This window comes from Mastigoproctus giganteus, chromosome 12, assembly GCF_048544385.1.
Source record: "Mastigoproctus giganteus isolate SK-2022 chromosome 12, ASM4854438v1, whole genome shotgun sequence".
In the NCBI taxonomy this organism is placed as follows: domain Eukaryota; kingdom Metazoa; phylum Arthropoda; class Arachnida; order Uropygi; family Thelyphonidae; genus Mastigoproctus; species Mastigoproctus giganteus.
In genome coordinates, this window is record NC_143586.1 from 73776999 (window position 1) to 73800080 (window position 23082).

Sequence of the window (23082 nt, forward strand, 5' to 3'; positions counted from 1 at the left end):
CCCTTGCAGATATCAATAAAAAAAAAACTGCTTTGCAGCTGTCGCTTTCTAAGCTACAAACGTTATGGTGATGACTGAGTCCTCGCAATTTGTATGAATATCAAAACCCAATTTTTCGTTATCATTCAAAATTTAGAATTGTCTTGTCCCATTTTGTAAAAATCACATATTGATTTGCATTAAGAAAATGATTGCTAACCGCTACTCCAGTCTGAACAAGTGTGGAACTCACAGAACATTCACAACCTTTAGTTTCATCTAGATGAGTATTGGTTACTTGCTCAACTAAGTGTTATATAAAGGCATTGATTTTAGAGCTTCAAATTCGAGATGTAGAAATTATACCAGAAACCAGAAGTATCTACCTTTGTTTTTTAATGGTGACTGCGAACAACAAACGTTATTGGAGGGATCCCAAAATATTCTTGTATCGTGGATGGGTTGGAAGTTAAGCAGCAGGTTCGGAAATTAGAGAAAAAGAAGAAAAGTTGTTCAGTGAGTTTGGAGAAGAACTATGGTTTCCAATAGCATTGAGCAGAGTATTAATGAAAATATCTCTATAAAATTTGCGTTGAACAAATGGAACGTCTGTTGATTCAGGAGTGGAGTGAGTGTGAATATGAAAACATCGCTTTAACTTCGCTTCTGTTTCAGATTTAGAAAACCAGATATTGTATAATGGGACAATTTTAGACTTGTATAAGCCTCTCAAAGAAAAAAGGAACCAGTAAAAGTATCAGCAGTAAAATTCAGAGGACATTAGATTAAAAAACAGCTCAGAAATATTAATTCCTGCTTAAAGTGCTCAAATAGTGTACAAAACTATTTTTAAAGTAAGTTTTGAGTTAAATTGAACATTTATTTCTTGGGATGATTATTGGGCAATATACGAGTATTTCGTTGATATGGAACTTACTCTAAAACCATACAGGAACTTGAGAAGAAATACTCAAAGGTCGTGTTGTTCTGTCAGCCAACGGATATAATTTAAAATAGCCACACAAACATAATCTTTCCAATTTTTATACGACTACATAGGGTAACATTTAACGTTACATGTGGAATTGTTTCATCAGTGGTAGGCTAAGTTAAGTACACGCATGAGTTACTGTCTCTTGTACCTAACCTGCGATTTCTAACTCGTTTCCTTTAAGTTTTCCATCACACTTCATCCTTGAAAGGTAATTATTGTGTGTCCATTCTTCTGCTGGTCATGAATGGTATTAGTATAACGATTTCCTTATAACCGCACGAGCGATTATGAGCAAATATATGGTGAAAGACGAAACAGTAAGCGATAAGAAAGTTAAATAGCTAAAAACTGGATTTCTTTTCAGTATTTAACTGAAAGCTAAGCTCTAGAGGACTGTTTCGATGGAATCTGAAAGAATTTGTGCTTCTTTATGTGAAATTACTCTTGATTTCAACCGATTCAGGCATTAGAGTGTTTGTCAATGATTCCAAAACATAGTAAGTTCTTAATCGCATTTGTAAATATTGATTTTAGCTTTTTAATGTAGTATCGAGTGCAAAATTTATGCTGTTCCTTTTTCTTTATGTACAAAATTCAACATTGAAAATGGTAAACGATTTGGTTTACGTTTCAAACCCCAAAATTTATTTTTTTATTGTTTCTCTAAATGTTTTTAATTCTACATTAACCAATAACGTTTCAGTTTTCTGGTTTTTGAAAATTTTGAAGATGACAAAAAGAATCAACCAGAGAAGATGTTGACGAAGTTCTATTTCGTTTGTACACCCAAGCGGTTCCTCTTGGCATTCCAATTAAAGTGCCACTATCAAAAAGCAGCATCTTTAGCTAAATAACTGGATGTGTACGGAACGTTTAATGGACAATGGATACATCGATGGTGTCAGCGCTGAATGATTCAGTTCAAAAAATCACGTGAAAAGCAAAGTCACGACAAGGAGGCAATGGAGTATTGGCAGGCAATGTTTGTCTGACAACCGTGAGTACTACGAAGCAGAGGACATCTGTAATTGTGATGAAACGTTGGTCTGTTGCCGTGACCTCCGGGACGGTGGGCAAGGCATCATCATCATATTTACACTCATTGGAGCGTTCCCTGAGCAAAGGCTCATCAACGCAATTTTAGCTGCTTTCGACCTATTTAGCCTTCCTGACGGCAAGAACTCGTCTTGCCACCAGGAAGTTTACCATCCCTAGCCCCGTGGAGGCAGGTCGCTACTATCCTTATAAACACAACGTTATAGCTCTAAGTTTATAGAATTCTGATTGCTTTGATCTTACCCACAATCAAGAAAACTACTTCAATTTAGAAGTCTAAAGGGTGTTATATACATCAATTTAGAAGTCAAACAATATTTTGCACATAATATACAAACTAATTTGCGACTTCAAGCAGTCGCAACACAAAACTAACATCCGCAAGCATGCGGGAATACTGAACCCACTTTGGTTCAAGTAGTGCCTTGAGCACTATGAATAGTATTAACAACTTTTAAAAATGTCAAGAAAACTTTATATACAATTTCAGATCCTTATCGTTCGCAGTGTATGGCTCTTGCAGAAGGATACAGTCACATTTCTCTCTTCTAGAGCAGTCAGCTAACTGCAAGGCCACTGGGCACGATCTCTGACCATAATCTGAATAACACTGAACTCATCAGTAAAAGTTGTTATAGGTGTACTACCCATAAACAACCTTGTTTTCTATTTGTTCGAGGTAGCTCTTGAAGACTGGACAGTCTCTACTGTGAACAGAGTGGTCAGAGGCGTTACCACGTTTTTTACAGTTAATACAGGTCGGTTTTCAGCCGCCTTAGAACACTCCTTGAGAATATGGCCTTCTCCAGCACAATGCGCATACACAGCTTTGAACTTACAGTTCCTTGCTAAGTGCCCAAAGGCAAGACACTTGAAACATTTAACCGTGAAGTGAATGTCGCGAACTTTATACGACGACCAGTGCAGGAACACACGTCCTTTCTCGATCATGATATTCCTCAGGTCTGTGGGAACCTCTATGATCCAGTTCGTGGTGTCCCTATTGGCGACCTTCGCCTTGGACCGAATGATAATACTCTGCTGAAAATGATCTTTACTAACACCATGCGAACTAAAGTTGCGTTCATACAGCTCAGAGAGGAAATCTTCTTGCTTAACATCTGAATCTACGTCGTAGATAATGAGACGATTACCTGGTTTCTTCGGAACCTCGGTCTTTAAGCCTCTCGCTTTTATCGTCTCACAGTTCAGAATTTTCTGTGCGTCAGCTTGACTGGCAACCTCCAGCACATCTCCGGTATCTTTGATAGTTCTCATACGTACGAACGTTAACAGATTTGAGAACAGGCTTTACAGACTGCAAAACCACCTGTTTTACAGCCTCACTGGTCTTGAGAGAGTCTGAATCTGACTTGATCAAAACGGCATGCACATCCATCTTCTTGGGAGCACTACTCGTCGGGGCGCTTACGACACTCGCGTATGATGTGGGTGCGACGTTGGCTGAGGACTGTCTCATCTTCAACATCGATTTCAGCGTTTGATTCTCGGCGTAAACTTCTATCGCCTTGGTTTCTAACTGATCCCACATACCCAACAGAGTGGACTCGCCCGTTGGCTTGTGTATATGTGCTAATATAGTGCTCCTAATATTGTGCTTATTACTGTGGATACTCTTGGATTAATTATGCAAATAGGATACCATTGGATCTATGAAGGGTTGGTGAGTACATAGAGATAGGTTTCACCGTGATTCCTGCAGGGATTATTAAGAAATTTGTGGTTTTCTGAACGTTATTGAAAACAAGCATCGTGCCGTAGACTACAATGGCAAGCGTCTTCCATATGTTTACGTAGGGTAGCTATTATTAGACTGTTTGTAATGGCTGACAGTTTTTTGAATAAATACTATTTCAAACATAGGGTTGTTACAAACCCCTGACTGTACAGTAGGAAAAAAAAATATAGAAGACTACGGAGAGAATAATTTTCTCTTTCTTGTCGTATACTGGATTCCAAAATTGGTTTACCCATTGAGTAGCTATCAGCGAACGATGTAAATATTATTTTTAATTATGCTTTTTAGGTTGAAAATTATGGCTGCCATAGCGTCTTCACTCCAAAAGAGTTGGAGGGAAAATTGAATGTCGCCAGTTTGGAACACAGCGCCACCTAGGATTTAGGTAATTGTTTTTCAGCTTAGAAATAAAAATCCAAAAAAAAAAAAAAAAAATTAACAATCTTAAAATTTAGATGAATAATAAGAAAACAATGGATTCCGATGATTTAGTCAACTTGGTGAACAGTTTTCCACCATTACCTTCACAAGTTGTTGAAGGTAGAGCTGAAGACACAGATTGTTCCTAAGAATTGGGTGTTAGGGTGGAGTTGCCCAGATTGGAACCCAGTGATAGTCCAGTGGTCGCGAACATGATTTCAACTAGGTCTCAGGATTCCCTGGATGCTACAACAGCCAGAGACTCTGTAGATACACTAGACCAATCTCAATCATCGCAATATCTTGGATCATATACAGACCAGGTTTTTTCATTGCATTCACATTTGTTTGAGGTTATTTCTGACGGTGGTAGATTGACCAAGACGGTTACCACGGACATTCAAACAACTTGGACAGCAATGGAGCAATTATTGACCAAAGTTATCATGGAGAATGAGCGGCTAAAGGCCAAACTTGAGGAAAGAGAATACCAACTTAGCAAGGTACAAGGAACTATTGGTGGACCTCCAGTGTCTTTGCCAACTACTTTGGCTGCTTCTAATTTGTCATATGGACAAGCGGCAAAAATCTACACTCCATCACATGTTGCTACGCCAAGGACTGGATCAGTGAAGCCTGTGCCAGAGCCACACATTATACTTATTAAGGCTCAGGAAGGCAGCGCCTTTTCTACCAGCGAAGAGGTTAGGCAGGAGGTTAAAACCAAATTGGCGTCGGACATCAAGGATGTAAAAATTAAATACATAAGAAAGATTCGATCTAATGGGATACTTATTGAGACTGCAACTTCTCAGGATCTTGATAAGATACGAAAGTGTTCAAAATTGCAAGATTGTGGTCTCAAATCTGAGACACCCAAGAAACTAGGACCCACAATTGTTATGTATGACATACACAAGGAGGTTAAAATTGAAGATATATTAGATGATTTATTTCACAAAAATCTAAAGGATTATCGATTTACCTCAGAGGAGGTACAGGCGCAAGTAAAACCTAGGTTTTCAACACGTCCCAAACCAAATCGGTCAACGGTAAATTGGATATTCGAGGTTTCCAGTGATATTAGGAAAGCTTTGCTTTTAACTCATAGAGTTTACATAGGGTGGACATCGCACACGGTTAAGGACTATACTATAGTACCACGATGCTTTAAATGCCTTGGCTACGGCCATTCAGTTAGGACGTGTACTCAAGAAGCTCAAACATGTGGTCACTGCGGTTGTTCAGGTCATAATATTGCAGATTGCCAGAATAAAGACAAACCCCCTGAATGTCCGAACTGTAAGCGGAGAAAAAAGAACTATGCTCACTCATACAAAGATGCTAAATGCCAAGAATATTTAAAGGCGCTGGAAATTATCAGATCTAAAACTAGTTATGAATAATACACCTCCAATCAGTTCCAACACAAGCAGTACAAATTTAAAACAATTAAATTTTCTCCAACTTAACTGTCAACGTGCGATTGCAGTTATGCATGACCTCACCACAACCGTTCTTGATCACTCTATTCATATCATGGCCCTACAGGAACCTTACTCCTATAAGGGATTAGTAAAAGGTTTACCTATGCGATTTAGAGTCTTACAATCTGACCCAGACATTACTGGTACTGGCGGAAATGCAAGAAGGAGAATTTGGGCAGCTATTGTCATTGCTGACCCTAATTTAACTGTTACTCGGATTTCAAGTCTTTGCTCTGCACACGCAGTCTGTGCCTGCATTGAAGGCTGGTTCGGGAAATTTTATATTATCTCGATTTATTGTCAATGTGCCCAACATAATGATTCTATTCAACCATTTGTGAACTATATTGATTCCGCCGTGAGAGCTTTACAGAATGAACAAATATTCCTGTTAATGGATGCTAATGCCCATTCGACACTGTGGAATGCTCAACAAACAAATGAAAAAGGGGAACTTTTAGAGGAAGTAATTATGACACATCGTCTAAAAATTCTTAACACACATGGACATCCACCGACTTTTGTTTCCACACGTGGACAATCATTTATAGATGTCTCCTTGGCAACACTGTCTTTGGCCCAAAGGATCTCGGATTGGCAGGTTAAAACTGATTGGGTAACAAGTGACCATAATGTTATCAAGTTTACTATGACAGATATTGTTTCTCGTTCTAGATCGGATCCTTTTGATGTGCCTCGTTTTCACACTAGGTCTGCAAAGTGGCAGGTCTTTGACAAGGTAATAAAAGAAATGTTTACTCCTGAGCAGATGGGTATTATGGAATCTCTTCCTTTGGATAATCAAGTTGAATTTATACAGAACACTATTATACAGGCTTGTGAAGCCTCAATGAAATTTAGAAAGCGCAAACCATATCACGTTCCTTGGTGGTCTTCTACATTAACTGATTTAAAACAGCTTACTAGAAGGACTAGACGTGAATTCCAGAGGGCGAAGAGAAATCCATCGCGTACGGTACTTGAATTGACGGTTTTACAAAGTAGATACAAACAAGCAAGACGAAATTATCATAATGAGATTCGCAAACAAAAAAGGACTTCTTGGGAGAGTTTAATTAGCACCCAGGGAAATAGTGATCCCTGGGGATTTATTTACAAGCTTGTGACCAAAAAGATTCCACCAGGGGAGATTTTCACTTCTGTCACAACAGCAGAAGGTCAAAGTACCCTATCTTGGTCTTCTACTATAGATAGAATATTAGACGTAATTATACATCAAGATTCTGATACTAATATGTCACCGGAACAAATTGACATCGTACATTTAAATTCTAACTACACAGGATTGACTGAAGAACCTCCATTCTCTCTGGAAGAGGTCGAATGCGCAATAAAATCCATGCGCTCAGGTAAATCCCCTGGGTATGATAAAATTGAAGTTGATGTTGTTAAAAGAGTCTGGAAAATTGTACCAGCTTCAATATTAATTTTGTTTAATTCATGCCTACGAAGTGGTGAATTCCCTAGAGTGTGGAAAAGAGCTTTGCTCAAAATCTTGCTTAAGAATCCCAAAAAACCGGCTGAGGATCCATCATCATATAGGCCTATAGCCCTTCTCCCAGTTCTGGGAAAGGCGCTAGAGAAGGTTGTTGCCAGCAGATTAATTGCAGCATATGCCGACAAAAGACTTGCTTCTGGAGACCAGTATGGGTTCACCAAAGGACGAGGGACAGAAGATGCATTAGTTAGACTTCTAGATATTCAGGCTGATACAGATTCCAAGTATTTGCTCGGCCTCTTTGTGGACTTCAAAGGGGCCTTTGACACCCTTTGGTGGCAAAGTGCCCTGGCGAGGTTCCGGGAGGCCGAAGTGTCCATAAATATATATAAGCTTTTAAAGAGCTATTTTTCTGATCGTACCATTTCTGTCAAATCTGGACTGGAGGAGGTCTCTCGCAGAGTTACAAGAGGATGTCCACAGGGGTCAATACTTGGTCCCTTGTGTTGGAATCTGGTTTTTGATTCCTGGTTGGTTAAGAGTTTTCCAGCTATTCATATGATCGCATACGCTGACGATCTTACAATATTAATCCAGGGTAATTCTAGGAAAAGCCTTGAAGAATCAGCAAATGCTGTGCTGTTAGAACTCTCCAACTGGTCTTCAACACATAAATTGCAGGTTTCAATTGCAAAAACGTCTCAGATGTTGCTTAAGGGAAAGCTTGACCATGGAAGACCTCCAGTTATTAAATATAGGGAACAAACCATTAAGTACCTATCGAAGACCAAATACCTAGGCATTTATATTGATGATGCTCTCAGTTTCCTACCACATGTTCAGTATGTGAAAGAAAAGGCTAAATTGTTCCTGAGCCGAATTAAACAGATAACAAGACAAGACTGGGGTCTTAGAGGTCAAACCTTACGACTTCACTATAATTGTGTGTTTTTGTCGATAATTTCTTATGGAGCTGGTGCATGGGGCTTTAGAGCTAATAAAGTTGCTGTAGTAAAGCAACTGTTACAAGCACAGAGGGCTGCCCTCCTAACCATGTCAAGAGCTTGTCGAACTACCTCCACGATGGCTCTTCAGGTTTTGCTTGGGAAACTACCTGTCCATTTTGAAGTTCAGTACCGCTACCTTAAGTATCACCTTTTGAAGAAAATACCATTGACCTATGATAACATCCAATTAGATCTAAGTGCTCCCATTAAGACTGAGAAGACAAGATTAAGGCAAATTTTTATTGCAAAATGGCAGCAGGAGTGGTCTTCATATGATATTGGTGCAGTCACAAGGGACTTTCTGCCTGTAGCAAGGGAAATTAAAAAGGAGGAGTTAAAGTGGTTTTCGCCGGGCTTATATGGTATGTTTATATTAACTGGCCACGGAAGTATAAATACTAAACTTCACAAACTGGGACTTTCACCAACAACATCTTGTTTGTGTGGCCAGGAAGAAACTGTTAACCATATTCTTCATCAATGTCATTATTATAACGATCTTCGACGTGACCTACTTAGTGTAGTTCCTAACTTGGACTCCAGCAACAATAAAATTCTGGTTGAGTCCCAGACAGCTTTTAATGCTATGAATGTGTTTGCTTCTCGTGCATTTAAAAGAAGAACCGAAATTAGGTCCTAGTTTTACTGTTCCTGCGATTTCTTGGATCCTTTATTGGATTAGGAAAGAAATATCTCTCATTTTTGATTGGATTCTATATCTGCAACTGATTAGTATCATTAAGTGCTACACTATACTTTCCTGGATTTTATAATAGACTTGTTCTTGATGTGGAACTGTTTTCAGCAGAATAGGTATTTATTGTATAAGGAATTTTGCTCTACTCATCGAGATATTATTTGGCCTTTAGCGTTTCATTGTTTTTGGAATTAATATTTCTTTGTGAGTGACATGTGACCACTGTGACTTTTCATATTACAGACTTTTCCTAGTAACTCTGTTATCAACTATCTTGGATGATTATCTTAGACTTTTTGGGCTCTCTTAGAGCTTGTATTTAGGCAAGAACTTTTTAAAACATAATTTTGAACCCTGCCTAATGTGATCTCATCTAGGATTTGGACATGTATATTACTTTTGCGTTAACCCTGAAACATTTTATTTATTGGGCCAGGTTATGGCATTACCCTGGCATTACATTGGACGAATCTGTACATAGTGTATATTCTGCTGTGTTCCTGAAGAAGAGGATATTGTACATATTGCACATAGTGTCTTTCTGTGGAGCTTTTCAGAATTCGTGGATTTGCTTTCACTGTGTTTTTTGTTAGAAGATCAATTATTTCTTCAACAACTGAAGACGTTCTGCCTACAAGGGGTTAGGCAAACTGTAAATTAAGATGTTTTGCTGATCCTAGTTCCTAGGATGGGATTTACCATGAGATAGGTCTCCATGGTTAGAGAAGTTAGTCCACTTCTCCCTACTTTATTCTTGCTTAACTTCTTCTCACTTCTAACTATTGGAGAGTCCCTCTGTTGATTCTCCTCTATTCTATCTATTTACCTCCCCAGATCCCAAACTTCTCCCTCTGTATTCCTCTTTTTCCACTTCATTCTCTTTTTCGGGCACTCTCAGGTGTTATGCCCTGGGCTTGCCCAGCAGGAGATAATTGATCCTGGCCGCCTCCACGTGGCGGGGATGGGGGGTGAGACGTAGTGACCAGGTGTTACTGCTTCTTACCTGCTAAGAGCCAGGTACCGGCCGATAACATAACAACAGAACACATCATAACACTTACACGTCCAACACACTACATACAATTGGCCGGTCTTGGCATAAGCTTCAACACAAGAAGTACAATAGCGGCTTATGGGGGAAACCCTGGGATCCGCCACAACAACACATGAATATCCCTGAATATCCCCTGATCCCACATACCCAAAATGGCGTACATAGCCGCTCTGTTCACCTTGTTCGAATCGTTGAACATGTAATCATGGAGTCTCTGACGTACTTCCTTCATATCTTTGAAGTGTTCCATCGACTCATCCTCTTCATCAGAGGAATCTGGCCTGAGCCTTTTAGCAGCAGCTCGCTGGTGTGACTCGACAACCGTCGAATCATTAGAATCACTCGCCATGCAGATCTCCACTAGGTCACTGGGCAAACGATCGAGCACAACTTGTGTCGAAATCTGTTCGCAGCTTCTAGCACTACCGTCCGCAGAACTTGAAGCAGGTTTATCGACGAGGTTCGTCGTCTCACTGTCTAAGGCCTTGAGGCTCATCTTAGCTCTTGGCTGTAGAGACATAATCAGTTCGTTAAATTTGCAACAGTACTTTTATGTATATAAAGTTATATATGGTAAATCTGTCCAAGAACACAATGTCTTTATTCCCAACAGAGTCCCGCACTACACAAGCACTTTGGATCGACAAAGTCCGTCGATCAGGGCCTGTTTAGCCGACCAGGACTCGCCTGGTCGCCCACCCCGGACTGCGTGGAAGTAAGGTCCACCAGATAGCAGTATTCACTGCACAGCAGACAAGAAGTCTCTTGCGGAAGCACTAAGATCACTATAATAAACGCTAGATCAAAGCAATAAGAACACTGTGCACCCAGACCGCCAAAATGGTACCGGGGCGATGGGCAAGGCAGTCAATACCAGTGAAATACGCATCCAACTGCATCCCCTGGATGACCTCTTCTATATTTAAGGAGTGACTCATGGAATTCAACAAAGCCGCGACGAACCAACAGAAGTGGGGACTCCCGAATATGTGCTGGTCTTCGAAACAAGGAATATGAAGCAAAAGAGGGAGAAGAGGAGGAAGAAGCTGTTGTTGATCCATCAAACAGCTATAATGGAAGTGCTTGACACCCTTAGGAATAGGCATCTATATTAGAATGCTGCTCCAACAGGGAGATCCTTTGACCCCTTCATAAAACGGCGTGAGAGCAGAAATATTCAAAGCCACTAAGCAAAAAACTTTATTTGATTTTTTTAATGTACATAAAAGAGACATTCAGCTATTTTCGTACAGAGAATGTTTTAATTTCAATTTTGTAGTAGTTCGTTAAGGTGAAATTGGATGTTAATTTTAAAAAAAATTACTGCGTGTCATTTGGCCACTTTGTAGATGTATTATCGTTCAAATTACTAGATATTCTGTTGGGTTTACTTATAGTTACTGTAAAGTACTTGCGTTTTTTGTGTGTTGTGTTTTCTCTTCGATAAACGAAAAGATATGAAAATATTGCCACTTTCTGGCATCATTTGGCAACGTCTTCAACATCACCCAAATGAGGTAGAAGACGTTGATGAATAAAAACAATTTATTCATAAAAAAAAAATCTGTTTCCATTAAATAAACTTGTTAAAAAAATTACACTTCGTGACAACAAGTTGTTATTCATCACATACAACAGTTTTCCATTCAAATTTAGTTGTTTATTGAGTTGGGAGTCCACTAATTCATAATATAAGGTAACTTTTGTTCTAAGATTTTACTTATTCTTAATGTAGTAAAAGAAGTACGCATAAAACCTTATTTTTTATACAAATTTGTTATATGAATTGCCCAACTAAGACTCTAGTCAATCCATAATCCAAGGTAACAATGAGTTGAAACATGTTTAGCAGTCCATAAGGTCTATAATCATAATAGCCATCTGGTTATCCCTTTTTATATATTGGAATAATCTTAAATTACTTATAAAAAAAGAAAATGTTTCTTTTTTTTCCTTCCAGCCAAGATAAAAGATCATGGATACTAACAAAGACTACCTCTGTGGAATCGGAAAGTTCAAACCGCCTTGGCTGCAGAGATTTGCTAATCCGATAGCTTATTTAATCGTGATTTGCATCCTAAGTACGTTTCAAGGTGCGTACGATACCTATTATATTGGTGTCCTCACTACCCTAGAGAAGCGATTTGGATTTGACAGCATGACAAGTGGGGCATTAATGACAGCCCAAAATTTAGGCCCTCTATTGGGAAGCTTGATTATCGGGTACTACAGCAGGCAGGCCCACAGACCACATCTCATAGCTATTGGAATGTTCATTCAAGTGTTTAGCTCCTTCCTCTCTGTAATCCCATACGTGGTCTATGGAGCAAATTACAATGTACCACAAGACCCAACGCAGAACGCATCAAAAAGCGAGTACCAAACGTGTAATGCCTTTCGGGAACAAGATTCGTGTGACCATGATGAAGTTTCTCCCACCATTGCAGTAGCTTGCATTTATTTCATTGCACGTTTTCTGAATGGCTTTGGAAGTGTGGCTATTTATATAATTGGATTCCCTTACTTGGATGACAATATCAAAAAGCAAAGCTCTCCGTTGTATTTGAGTAAGTAATAATCATTTCTTTCTATAATATGCTGTAGTTCATTAATCCGATTTTAGAAATGTATTTAAACGCATAAATTATTGTTATCGTCACATAATACAATTTTTTGCGCATATTTATGTTATTGTACGCTGTCCTCCAAAAACGTACCAAGGCACCCCTATTTTCATAGTCCAGTGGACCTTCCCAGTTGAACACGTGACTAGGATTGGTATATAAGGAAAGCGCGTGAAGGACAAAGATTAGTTGTTTTTATTATGCTGTATAGAGCCAAGTTAATTGAGTTGGAGAGGGATGTTACTGTTCGATATCACTTTGCTGGCTTGGGGATTCGTGTAATTGCTTTTATCATCCAAAGTCGGCCATCGGCGAGAGAGGCGTAAGGATACTCCCACCGTCCAGCAACGCACAGAAAGACCGACAGCTCATACTACGTGACCAGAAGTACTCAGAAAGGCACTACAATAATCTTGTCAACTGGACTCAGCTGCTTAAGTTGTTCCGAAAAGTTGCAAACTCACCCCATTGCGTGGAAAGGCAACAAGGTGGAAGATGTCTGGAAAGTCTGTCCTTTTAGTGATTAGCTGGGCAATGAGAAAGTTCTTTTCATTCGTAATTATCTGCTGCTTCCGTGGTATAGCGCTCATGATCACATGGAGACTGTCACGAGAAATAGTGAACATAGGTCCCTGTAAAAGACTACAGAATGTAAATGATGTGTTAATTATATCGTGTTATGTAGAGTTCTGTTGTTCTGGTCTCTTTACCTAGGAGTCTGTACAGCACCACACAAAATTAGTTTCCGTCCCTCGAGCAGTCCAGGGAGTCCGGAGTTATAACTCTGGCTAGGTCACTCCTAGGGTCGTCTGAGCTTCCCGGGAAGGCATCACTAAAAGAAAAAAGAATTTCATTGGAAAAGAGTTCGGAGGGAAAAGTCAAGGGAGGTGAAAGAAAGGGGAGGGTGGAAAGTAACAGATAAACTATAGGAAAGAATGTTCACTTGTACATTAGACTAAGAGACAAAAGCGAAAGTGGGTGGTCAAAATACCAAGGAGGAAAGGTCACAGGGAGAAGGGGTCTGTGGTAGTCAGTAGTTCTATAGTTTCCTCCACTGAAAGATGACAGTGTAAAGAGCAGTGTTGGTCCGAGGATGCCCATTAATGTTAATGAGATGCGAGCCTCCAACATGGAGATGGTCAGGGAACAGCAGTGGCATGAAGATCGTTCTGAAGTCTAGTTCTCCTGTTTTCAAAAACAGTTCTTGCGCATCAGGTAAGGGCGTGATAGTAGTGATCTTCTATGTTCTTGATTCATAGAATGATCAGTAATATATTCGGTGAGCCGACTTCTAAGGTCTTCATCGGCAGGGCAGTAGTACATGACGTGGTTCCAGTCTTCAGAGGAACCACAGTGGCACAAGGGGTTCAGAAAACCCAGATTTCTTAATTTCTGTTTAAACGAACCATTGCTAGGTAGTACAAAAGTGACATAGAGGCCTGGGGAAACTAGAGATATCCTTTGATATCTCTGGTTTCCCCAGGCCTTTGATGGTTTTATCTCAATACTCCTGCCATTTTCGGCACACTTCTCTGTGATTCCTTTGGGCTCTTGCTTGTGATCATTTGATAGGTCTAGTGAGAAACTAGAGATTTCAGTTAGTATATTTTTCTTTAAAAGTCGGAATAGGCCACGCCTTAGGACGTCAGGGTAGAGATGAAGAAAGCCAGCAAAGACTTAGAGGGCGGGCATACTGACATTACAGAACAGTCATATATTGGAGAAGAGGATTATTCTCTGTATAGAATCAAGTTTCTGTTTATTACGGATTAGTGTGATCTAAACCCAGTCCTGACACCTTAACATAAAGTATGTAGAAAAACAACTTTGTATATAGTTGTCAAAGCCCTCCGCTTGAGGTTCCAGGTTGCGCATAGTTTCTAATTTTGGTAGCCAGGTAGTTTAGATGGTAAGGAAATGAATGTAAGCTTCATGTCTAGAATGAGCCAGAGATATTTGATTCTGGCGGCATCTTGATGGGAGTCGCAAAAAACCTAATAACTGGAGGCCATCGAGGATTGAGGAAACCTTTAAGCAGGATAGATTTCATCGAGAAATAGTTCAGGGTTCGCCTGTAACCCTCTTTACCCAAAGATGAATTTAATATTCAATCCCAAAATGAGATTCCATTTCTGTGTCCGACGCCGAGGATCAGATGGTAGAGGCAAAGAGTGAAATGGGTATAAGGTACTTTTGGATGTACCAAACAATGGCAGTAGGGAATGACATCCGACAAGTTTCGGATTTACAGCTCACAAGAATCCAATGGGTCTTGGCCTTACTTGGAAAAATCAAATACAACCGTCAATTATTAAGAAAATGAGCGATTTCAAAGCACATTTTATTTTCTCACAATTCCAGGTTTGTCTATAAATTAAATATTCAACAAAAATTTTTACAATATCTTGTTTTGTGGTTTACTTAGTTCTGTAGACCAAACTTCTAAAATAATAAAAAATTCAATTTTTATCTCATTTATTTTCATAAATGTTTTTTAGGTATAATGTTCGGCCTACGGATACTTGGTCCGGTGGTTGGTTTCTGTGTTTCCTCATTGAGTCTAAAATACTATGAAGATCCATTCTGTAAGTAAAGTTGTCACTAATATTTTCCTCATTAAGAATTGCTCTCTCTTGAAAATTATCTATAACTATTTTATTTTACTTTATCCCACGAAACAACGATCTTTGAAAAGGAACATGAAAATGTTCTTTTTCAAAAAACAAACCTCTGGAAAATCGTAGCCGAAAAATCATTTCATTTGAGATCAAGTATCAATTATATTTCAGACGATAGAGGAAAGAGATTATATCTCTTAAGCGAGTTGGAATGCTAATACGTTGCATGAAAGGCATCTGCGCAAATGACATTTTTCATAAATTGAAGTCGGAAATTATTGCACGAAGTCTTTAGAGCAGAGGTACGAAAATTGGTAAGGGGACACGATTAATATCAGCCGTGATTTATATAACAATTTCTATAAAATAATTATGCATCGTATGATTCTTTTAGATGATCCAGGTTACGGGCCAGAAGATCCTAGGTGGGTAGGAGCATGGTGGACAGGGTATCCTGTATTAGCCGTCACAATACTGCTGGCTGCGGGTCCAATGGCTATGTTTCCAAAACAGTTTAAACAATCGGACTCTCCCGAAGAAAAAGAAGAACTGGACCAAAGTTCAAAATTAAAATTCTCAGGCAAGTTGCTTGCAGTGATAAAATAAACTATGGATTAAAAATTCACTTCTGACTTTTAATTTCATTGGCATTTTTTCGATAGGCATTCCCAAAGCTACAAAGAAAATACTAAGAAACCCGATAATTGTGTTTCTGGTCATCGCCCTCATCTTCCACATCTATGCCCTTGGAGGATACCACATGTTCTTGCCTAAATACATGGAGACGCAGTATCGTTTATCAGCATCAACAGCAAATCTGCTCTCAGGTGAAGAAACAGTCAAGGTTTTGTTCAATTTATTGCCTTATAAATGTATTGTCAGTTTATTTTACAGTCTAAGGCACTGAATACAGTTTTTAAACCACTACTATAAATAAGGCAAATAGGCCAATTTAATTTCCCAATATATATTTAAAGTAATGCTAGTATAGTAAAACCAGCTGGTCTTCGCCTTCTTGAACTGATGCAAGTTTGGAATGTTTCCATCCATTCCGTACAACAGATAGCAACTTGTACGCAACCACCATGGGTTCCTCCTCCAATACCGACCTATGACACTTACTTCTGCCAATGGGGAAAGAATATTTTGTAAAAATCAAAGGTCAAACAACTTCATGCAGTTCACACTCAAAGATATATTGTTTTTTCCCAATTTATACAGATGGCTCCAAATCTAATTCAAACATTGGAGCAGCTGCAGTGTTTCTTAATACCACTTTTTCAGCATCCCTTCCATCTGAATTCAGTATTCCCCAGAAAAGGTTGTTACTAATTATAGATGCGATACTCTAGAATGTCGCATCTTTAATTAGTAACAGCCGTCAAGACGTTCCATTACATCTTGCAAGTGTTTCATTGAAAATAAAGCCAGACTAATTGGCATTTACTGAAATTCAAACGAATCTTTCGTCATGGGGTCTGAACAGTCAGCTGTCATATTTCATTGTTTTTTTTTCTACTGCAAGATTAGATTGCACAATCAAGTTCAGATCATCACATTCAAATGAACTGTGTGGACACGATTGGATGCTAAACTTCTTTCTCGTGACCGAGAGTTAAACATTGCTTTACTGCACCGTTATCGCCATATTCAGTTAATACATCTGAACTATGGAAACAGCTGAAATCAGCTATCTTCAAGATGCTGAAGACAGTCAGGTCTGAAGAATACTCCCTTTTTACGATATTCATCAATTTCACTTATAAAAACATTCAAAAATTATCTTAGGAAATATTTATAGCACTATCTTGCAAGTCGATCTCAGGATCGAATAGCAAGGCTTCCCCACCCCTAATAAGACAGTTTTTTATAGCCCTCATTGCATACATGTTAAGCCCTTCTCCCACCACCTTTAAAACGGTTGGAGAAGGTAATCCCTTCGTCCCAAGTGAGCCCAAGGCTAAAGTGATAAGTCACAGGGTTAACTTTAGCACCTCCTATCCATAGTTCAACTCAATTTTTTGTATCCTTTTTAGTAAACGTTAGCTTTGCTGATTTTCTGGAATTTATTTCAAGGTCATTAAGATGTTTCAGATGTACAGACAAATAAAAAAAGTCGATTTGAGCTTTACTGTTATAAGTTCCCGAAGCGGAGGACCAGACTTGAAAGGAATTTAGAACTTGAATTTAGACTAGACTAGTCTAAACTTTCCTTATATTTATTCAAATTAACCATTTGCCACTACGTATTAATAGTAACTTACAATAATCCAAAATTGAATGTTAGAATTCATTTAGTTAAATAGCTGAAAAATAATGCCACATGACAGCACAAAACAATTAAAATAAAATGCATTTTAACTTTTAGGTTCGGTAACTATGACGACTATGCTAGTAGGTACAATACTAGGTGGCGTGGTGATCGCAAAGTTTAAACTATCGCCTCGTTATATAACCGGGTACATCGTACTTCAGCAAATCCTTGTTGTTGTTAGACTGGTGGCGTCCATGTTCATGGAGTGTCCTTCATTAAACTTGCCCCAAACAACCTACTCAGACAATGGGTGAGTATTTTTAATTATTTGAATATTAACTTATTTTTTTATTTTCATTTATCTTTGTGTTTATAATCTCCTCGTTAAACTTACTGTATTATTTCCATCACATGTTCGTTATAAAAGAATTTATTGTAAATATAATTATTGTAAGAAAAATTCCGAAGTTTCTGGAAAATAAGAAAAATAATAAAAGAATTAATAACACTTTTTTTAAACATTAGAGTAATTCTAATCTAGTGCGTTTATTTAAAATTCTTTCACAAATGCAATGTTTTAAAAAATTCTGATCATGAATAATGAATGAATTTATATATTATCCTTGCCAGAATATTTGTAGCACTAACTGAATATTTAAACATCTTTTCAGGCTTTTAAATCTAACAAACAACTGCAATCATCAATGTGAATGCACAACAGCAAATTTTGACCCTGTCTGTGGATCAGATGGAGTTTCCACCTATTTCTCTCCATGTTATGCCGGATGTAGTAACTACACCACAAATCCCAATGCTACAAACAACGAAACGGTAAACAAATTTAAATATTTTTTGCAGAGATGCTTAAATTTTAGGTTTTTCAACAGCTTATTAGTATTGGATAGTTTTTGTTAGTATGGCAGGTGAGATTATTGTTTAATTAATAATTTAAGACAAAGAGACCACTTATTAATTAAAGACGCTTTATTATAACTCTAAATCGAAATATTACAGATATTTCTTGATTGTTTGTGTGTGGAAAATGCTACAAGTGGTTACTGTCCACAAGAATGCGGAATGCTTGTCCCATACATGGTCTTTCTTTGCATCACTTTGATAATTGAGTCCGCAGCTTTTCACACTGGAAGTACCCTAATTTTCTTAAGGTACGTAGCCATATTTCATTTAGCGCATGCGCAATTATGATTTCTACACGTATCATGCTGTTAAAACTGTCTTTCATTTATCACATGCGCATTTTATGATTTCTTCGTTTTAAAACAGTTCCGTTCGCGTTTATTTTTCGTGTAGAATTTTCGGGTGAATAGAATTTTCAATTCAACTGCCTTTCTTTCCTCCGAGTTTTTTGGATCAGTTCTATCGGTAGAAAAATAATGCGAAAATTTTAATGTAGCCTTCAACAGGCAGGAATTAGTCGAAATACTCTTTCTTAAGCTTTGAATTCGTAAATATAAAATTCAGATTACTTTTAACAAATGGAGTTTCATTTAGTTAAACTCCATTTGCTATAAGTGGGATGTCCTCTACATTAAAAGTTAATATTATTTCCAGGTGCGTTGAGAAGGAGGATAAAGGTCTAGTTCTAGGATTATTCGATGTCATTTGCACCTTATTCGGTAAGTTTATTTTTTTTTTTTTTAACTCGGTGTGCTAAAGCATTAGGTCTGAACTGTAGTTTTGTATTTACATTCCCTGTCCAATGAAAGGTTAAGTCACACCAGTGAGTTTGAATGGTATTTTGATTGGTATCAAAGACGGACATGAGGATGTTCGCGATGACCGAAGAAGTGGGTGTCCGTCTGTCAAGCTCCCGAAATGAGGACAGAGTTGCAAAATTGAGACACGATATCGTCGTCTGACCTTGTGATTCATGAAATTCTGCAAGAAGATTTAGGGAAAAAGACGAGCAGAAGCAACGAAGAGTGTCATTATGCAAAGACTTCTTCCAGACTTATCAAGATAATCTAATATCCTCGACTGTATTACCACTGGAGATGAGTGTTGGGAAAGCATCTGAGCATGCAATGGACTTCGAAACCATCAACAAGGCCAAAACGTTTCGTTTCAAAACGATGCTGATCGTGTCTTCGACAAACAGGGTGTGATTCACAAAGAATTTGTAACTGAATTTGAAACCACGATTCCACTTCACTGATGACTTCCTCAGACGAATCAAAGCGTCGTCCACGCAATGGTTTCTTCATTTCTCGAAACAAGAAGACGTCTGACGATGCTAGGTCAGGAGAATAGGGTGGATGCTGCAGTAGTTCGAAGCTGCAATTGGACAGCTTTGGTTAACATTCCAAGCCTTTTCACCTTAAATTACGATTTCAGTACTTGGTTTCTGATTTATTTTAATCTCATTTGATGTATATAATTAATTTGTAATTTTAATTTTACTTAATATGTATGGATATTTTTTAATTATAGAGAGTTGTTTCCTTTTTAACGGTAATAACAATTGGACACCAATAGATAAAATGAACAGAATGCATCTCCACACTGCTGTCTCTGCAGTATTTGTACTTGAATATTGTTTTATTTTATACATAGATGGCGCCACTACCGAAGCTTTGTTAGAATGGCAGTCTCTAAACTAAACAGTTGTATTAATTAAAGTACGTCTAAACAGTTGTTGTATTAATTACAGTACGTTTGTTTGTGTTTTTCAGCATGCATCCCATTTCCATTGATATATGGAAGAATAACTGATGCTGCATGCATCGTGTGGGAGGAAGAGTGTGGGGAAACTGGCCATTGCTGGCTTTATGATGCTGACAAATTTCGTTACTACTTGCACGGGACCACAATCGGTTTCACATGCGCTGGTATCGTCTTTGATTCAGTGGTGTTTTACTTAAGTGATCGAGTGAAGAATTTCTACGAAGTTGATGAAGAAAACTTTCCGGACGAGAAAGAAGAGAATAAAACTAAGAAACTTCGAGGAAACGAATCTAAGATGATCAGAGATCTCACTGATATGAGCAAAGGAAATATTAAAGAAGTAGCTGTTATGCAGACTAACAAAGAAGGAAAGTGTCTGAAAAACACGAAATTATAGACATTTATCATCCACCAATCAGTCTCATCAGCGACAGATGATGAAACCGGTTGGTGGATGATAAATAGAACTATCTGCGAAGACCACTGTATAAATAATTTTCAATAAATTATCATTCTTCATGTCGAGGTGTGTCTCTCCTTTTGAAAGCAATGTAATTTTTACCTTCCTGCATTTTGCATGCTAATATTATCAACACTAATGTTATTTCATTTAAACCAGTGCACAAACAGATGTGTATTTTTGTTTTTGCTGAAAATTAACCGGAACACACCCTAAAAGGGAGAATCGATAAGTAGGTCACAAAGTATGGGGTGGGGAAAAAAGAATAAAGCAGGAAACTTGCGTAATCACCAAAACCATTTTGATTTTGGTGATTACGCCAGTTTTATTGTAGTATTAGCAGTAGTATTAATAGCGCAAATGATACAAAAAGCAAGCTTATGCAGTACCAGCAAAAAACAAGCTTCCCATTTCACCAACCCATCCCCTCCAACCTCCAACAGTTTGCCAAAAGAACATGACGTAAAATTTTGGAAGAAAACAGAATTCTTCCTTCGCGTATTATATACACATATTTGGAGAAAACCAAAAGGAACTTTTGTTTGTCTTTGAGACAAGCAAAGTACATCTCGAAGATTAAGTTCACCGAAAGAACGAACATCTCCGAAGCTGATATTTTGAAAACATCAGCACTGGACCTTGGATGATTGGAGATGGATCTCGTGGTCCGATGAGTCCCGTTTCTAGTTATTTCGAGCGGAGGGAAGGGTGCGTATCTGACGGAAACCGCACAAAGCTATGACCTGTTACATCAACACGGAACTGTTCAGGAAAGTGGACGGTCTGTAATGGTCTGGGTGTGTTCAACCTTGGGACCTCTAGTGCGTTGAGACGCATCGCTGAAAGGTCCAGGCTACATATCCATCCTTGTAGGCAATTTGCATCCCTTCATGGTCATCGTTTACCACCAGGGCATTGGACTGTTCCAGCAGGACAATGTGCATCCCCACAGAGCCGTGTTGACTAGAACATGGTTCGAACAGCATCCGCAGATTTTACCACCTTGGAATGGCTTCCCCATTTACCGGATATGAACCCTATGGAGCATCTTTGGGATGGTATGGAAAGGTCCATTCGAGCTTTGGATCCTCGACCCAGGAATGCGATGGAATTATGGACAGTGATGCAGCAAGCATGACTGGAAATACCTATGGAACACTTTCGTGAACTAGTGGACTCAATACCATGCCGTGTGACTGTCGTTATCCGGGCGATGGGTGGGCCTACCCATTACTAAGTCGGTATCTTATGATTTCTGTTCACTAAATGTATAATGAGACAATTTTAAATTTGTACAAGACTGTCAAAGATAAAAGGAACCACTAAAAGTATCACTAGTAAAGTTTAGAGGACATTTGATTAAAAAACTATTCAGAGATATCAATACCTTCTTAAAATGCTCAAATATTGTACCAAACACTTTTAAGTTAAAGTAAACATATTTTTCTTGTGTTGATTGTTGGGAAATATACGAGTATTTCTTTGATATGGAACACACTATCAAACCAGACAGGAACTCGAGAAGAGGTACTCAAAAATCGTGTTGTCCTATGTGGAAATGGGTATAGTTTTCTGCAAAAATCTAACACATTGAGAGACAAATATTTCATTAAATTTCTGAACTGTTCCTATTTTTCTCCAAGTAGATTTGATGCGTACAACAATATCTTGGAGTTATAAGACCCAATTTTGAGAATCAGTTAAGAGCCTGCTTTTTATTATGCCTCAGTATGCGAGCCTTCTTAAATGACATTCTTCCCCACAAAATTACTCCAAATGAAGAAACTGTCTTTTGATCGTACCCTAAATGATGTACGCACAGATTTTCACAGCGCTAACTGTAGCCGTTTTGACACAAGGTTCTCCTGAATAGGGAAACTTATTTTATAACCACCCAGTGTACGTGTAGATATTCTTTAAACAATAAAAATTTAATTCTAAATTTGGCAATCAGATGTGCAATGTGATTAATTCAGAAAAATATTTTAAAGGTAAATTTTTTGCTAATCTGTATTGACGTCAAATCTCCACTTGTCCACCATTATTTCTAATATGCAATCGCGAATGAGCACTGTGTTCTCTGTAACAACCTTCAAAATTTCCACTGGATCATTCGCTACCTTCCAAAGAGTTGCATCCATTAATTTGGAAAGAGAAGTTGCTGTTGCTCCTCATCAATTCTTGAATCAGTTCTTGAGATGGTGACCGATGACTACTTCTAGCCATAGGAGCCAGGTAGCCATCTTAGAACTGTCTAACAATATTTAGTATGGTTTTTCTTGAAGAATGAGTCTCTGAGACACATTTTGCTGTCTTTGATGTTTTGAGCAGTGCTCAATAACACTATTAAATTATGCAACAGCTTCAAGTGGTTTCTTCACAACAAAGGATATGACCGTGACCATCAAATACTGGAATTTTCCGACCTAGGAGCGATTCCATTTTATAAGGAATGCAAAAGATAATTTATTTATTACAATTAATAAATCTCTTAGCCTCTAGTGGTCCAATTCCGAACTGATTCTTTAA

General features: G+C 38.3%; 1 protein-coding gene across 1 annotated transcript; it reads left to right on the forward strand.

The window, feature by feature from the left end:
• The first annotated feature begins 1409 nt into the window (after window positions 1–1409).
• On the forward strand, window positions 1410–20490 carry LOC150077198 (solute carrier organic anion transporter family member 74D-like). The gene is made up of 10 exons (XM_090385811.1): window positions 1410–1470; window positions 11873–12479; window positions 15035–15121; window positions 15549–15734; window positions 15817–15981; window positions 17523–17718; window positions 18080–18239; window positions 18423–18574; window positions 18981–19045; window positions 20102–20490. The coding sequence occupies exons 2-10, from the start codon at window positions 11888–11890 to the stop codon at window positions 20488–20490; spliced, it is 1992 nt and encodes a 663-aa protein (XP_090241937.1). The 5' UTR covers window positions 1410–1470; window positions 11873–11887.
• Window positions 20491–23082: the final 2592 nt, after the last annotated feature.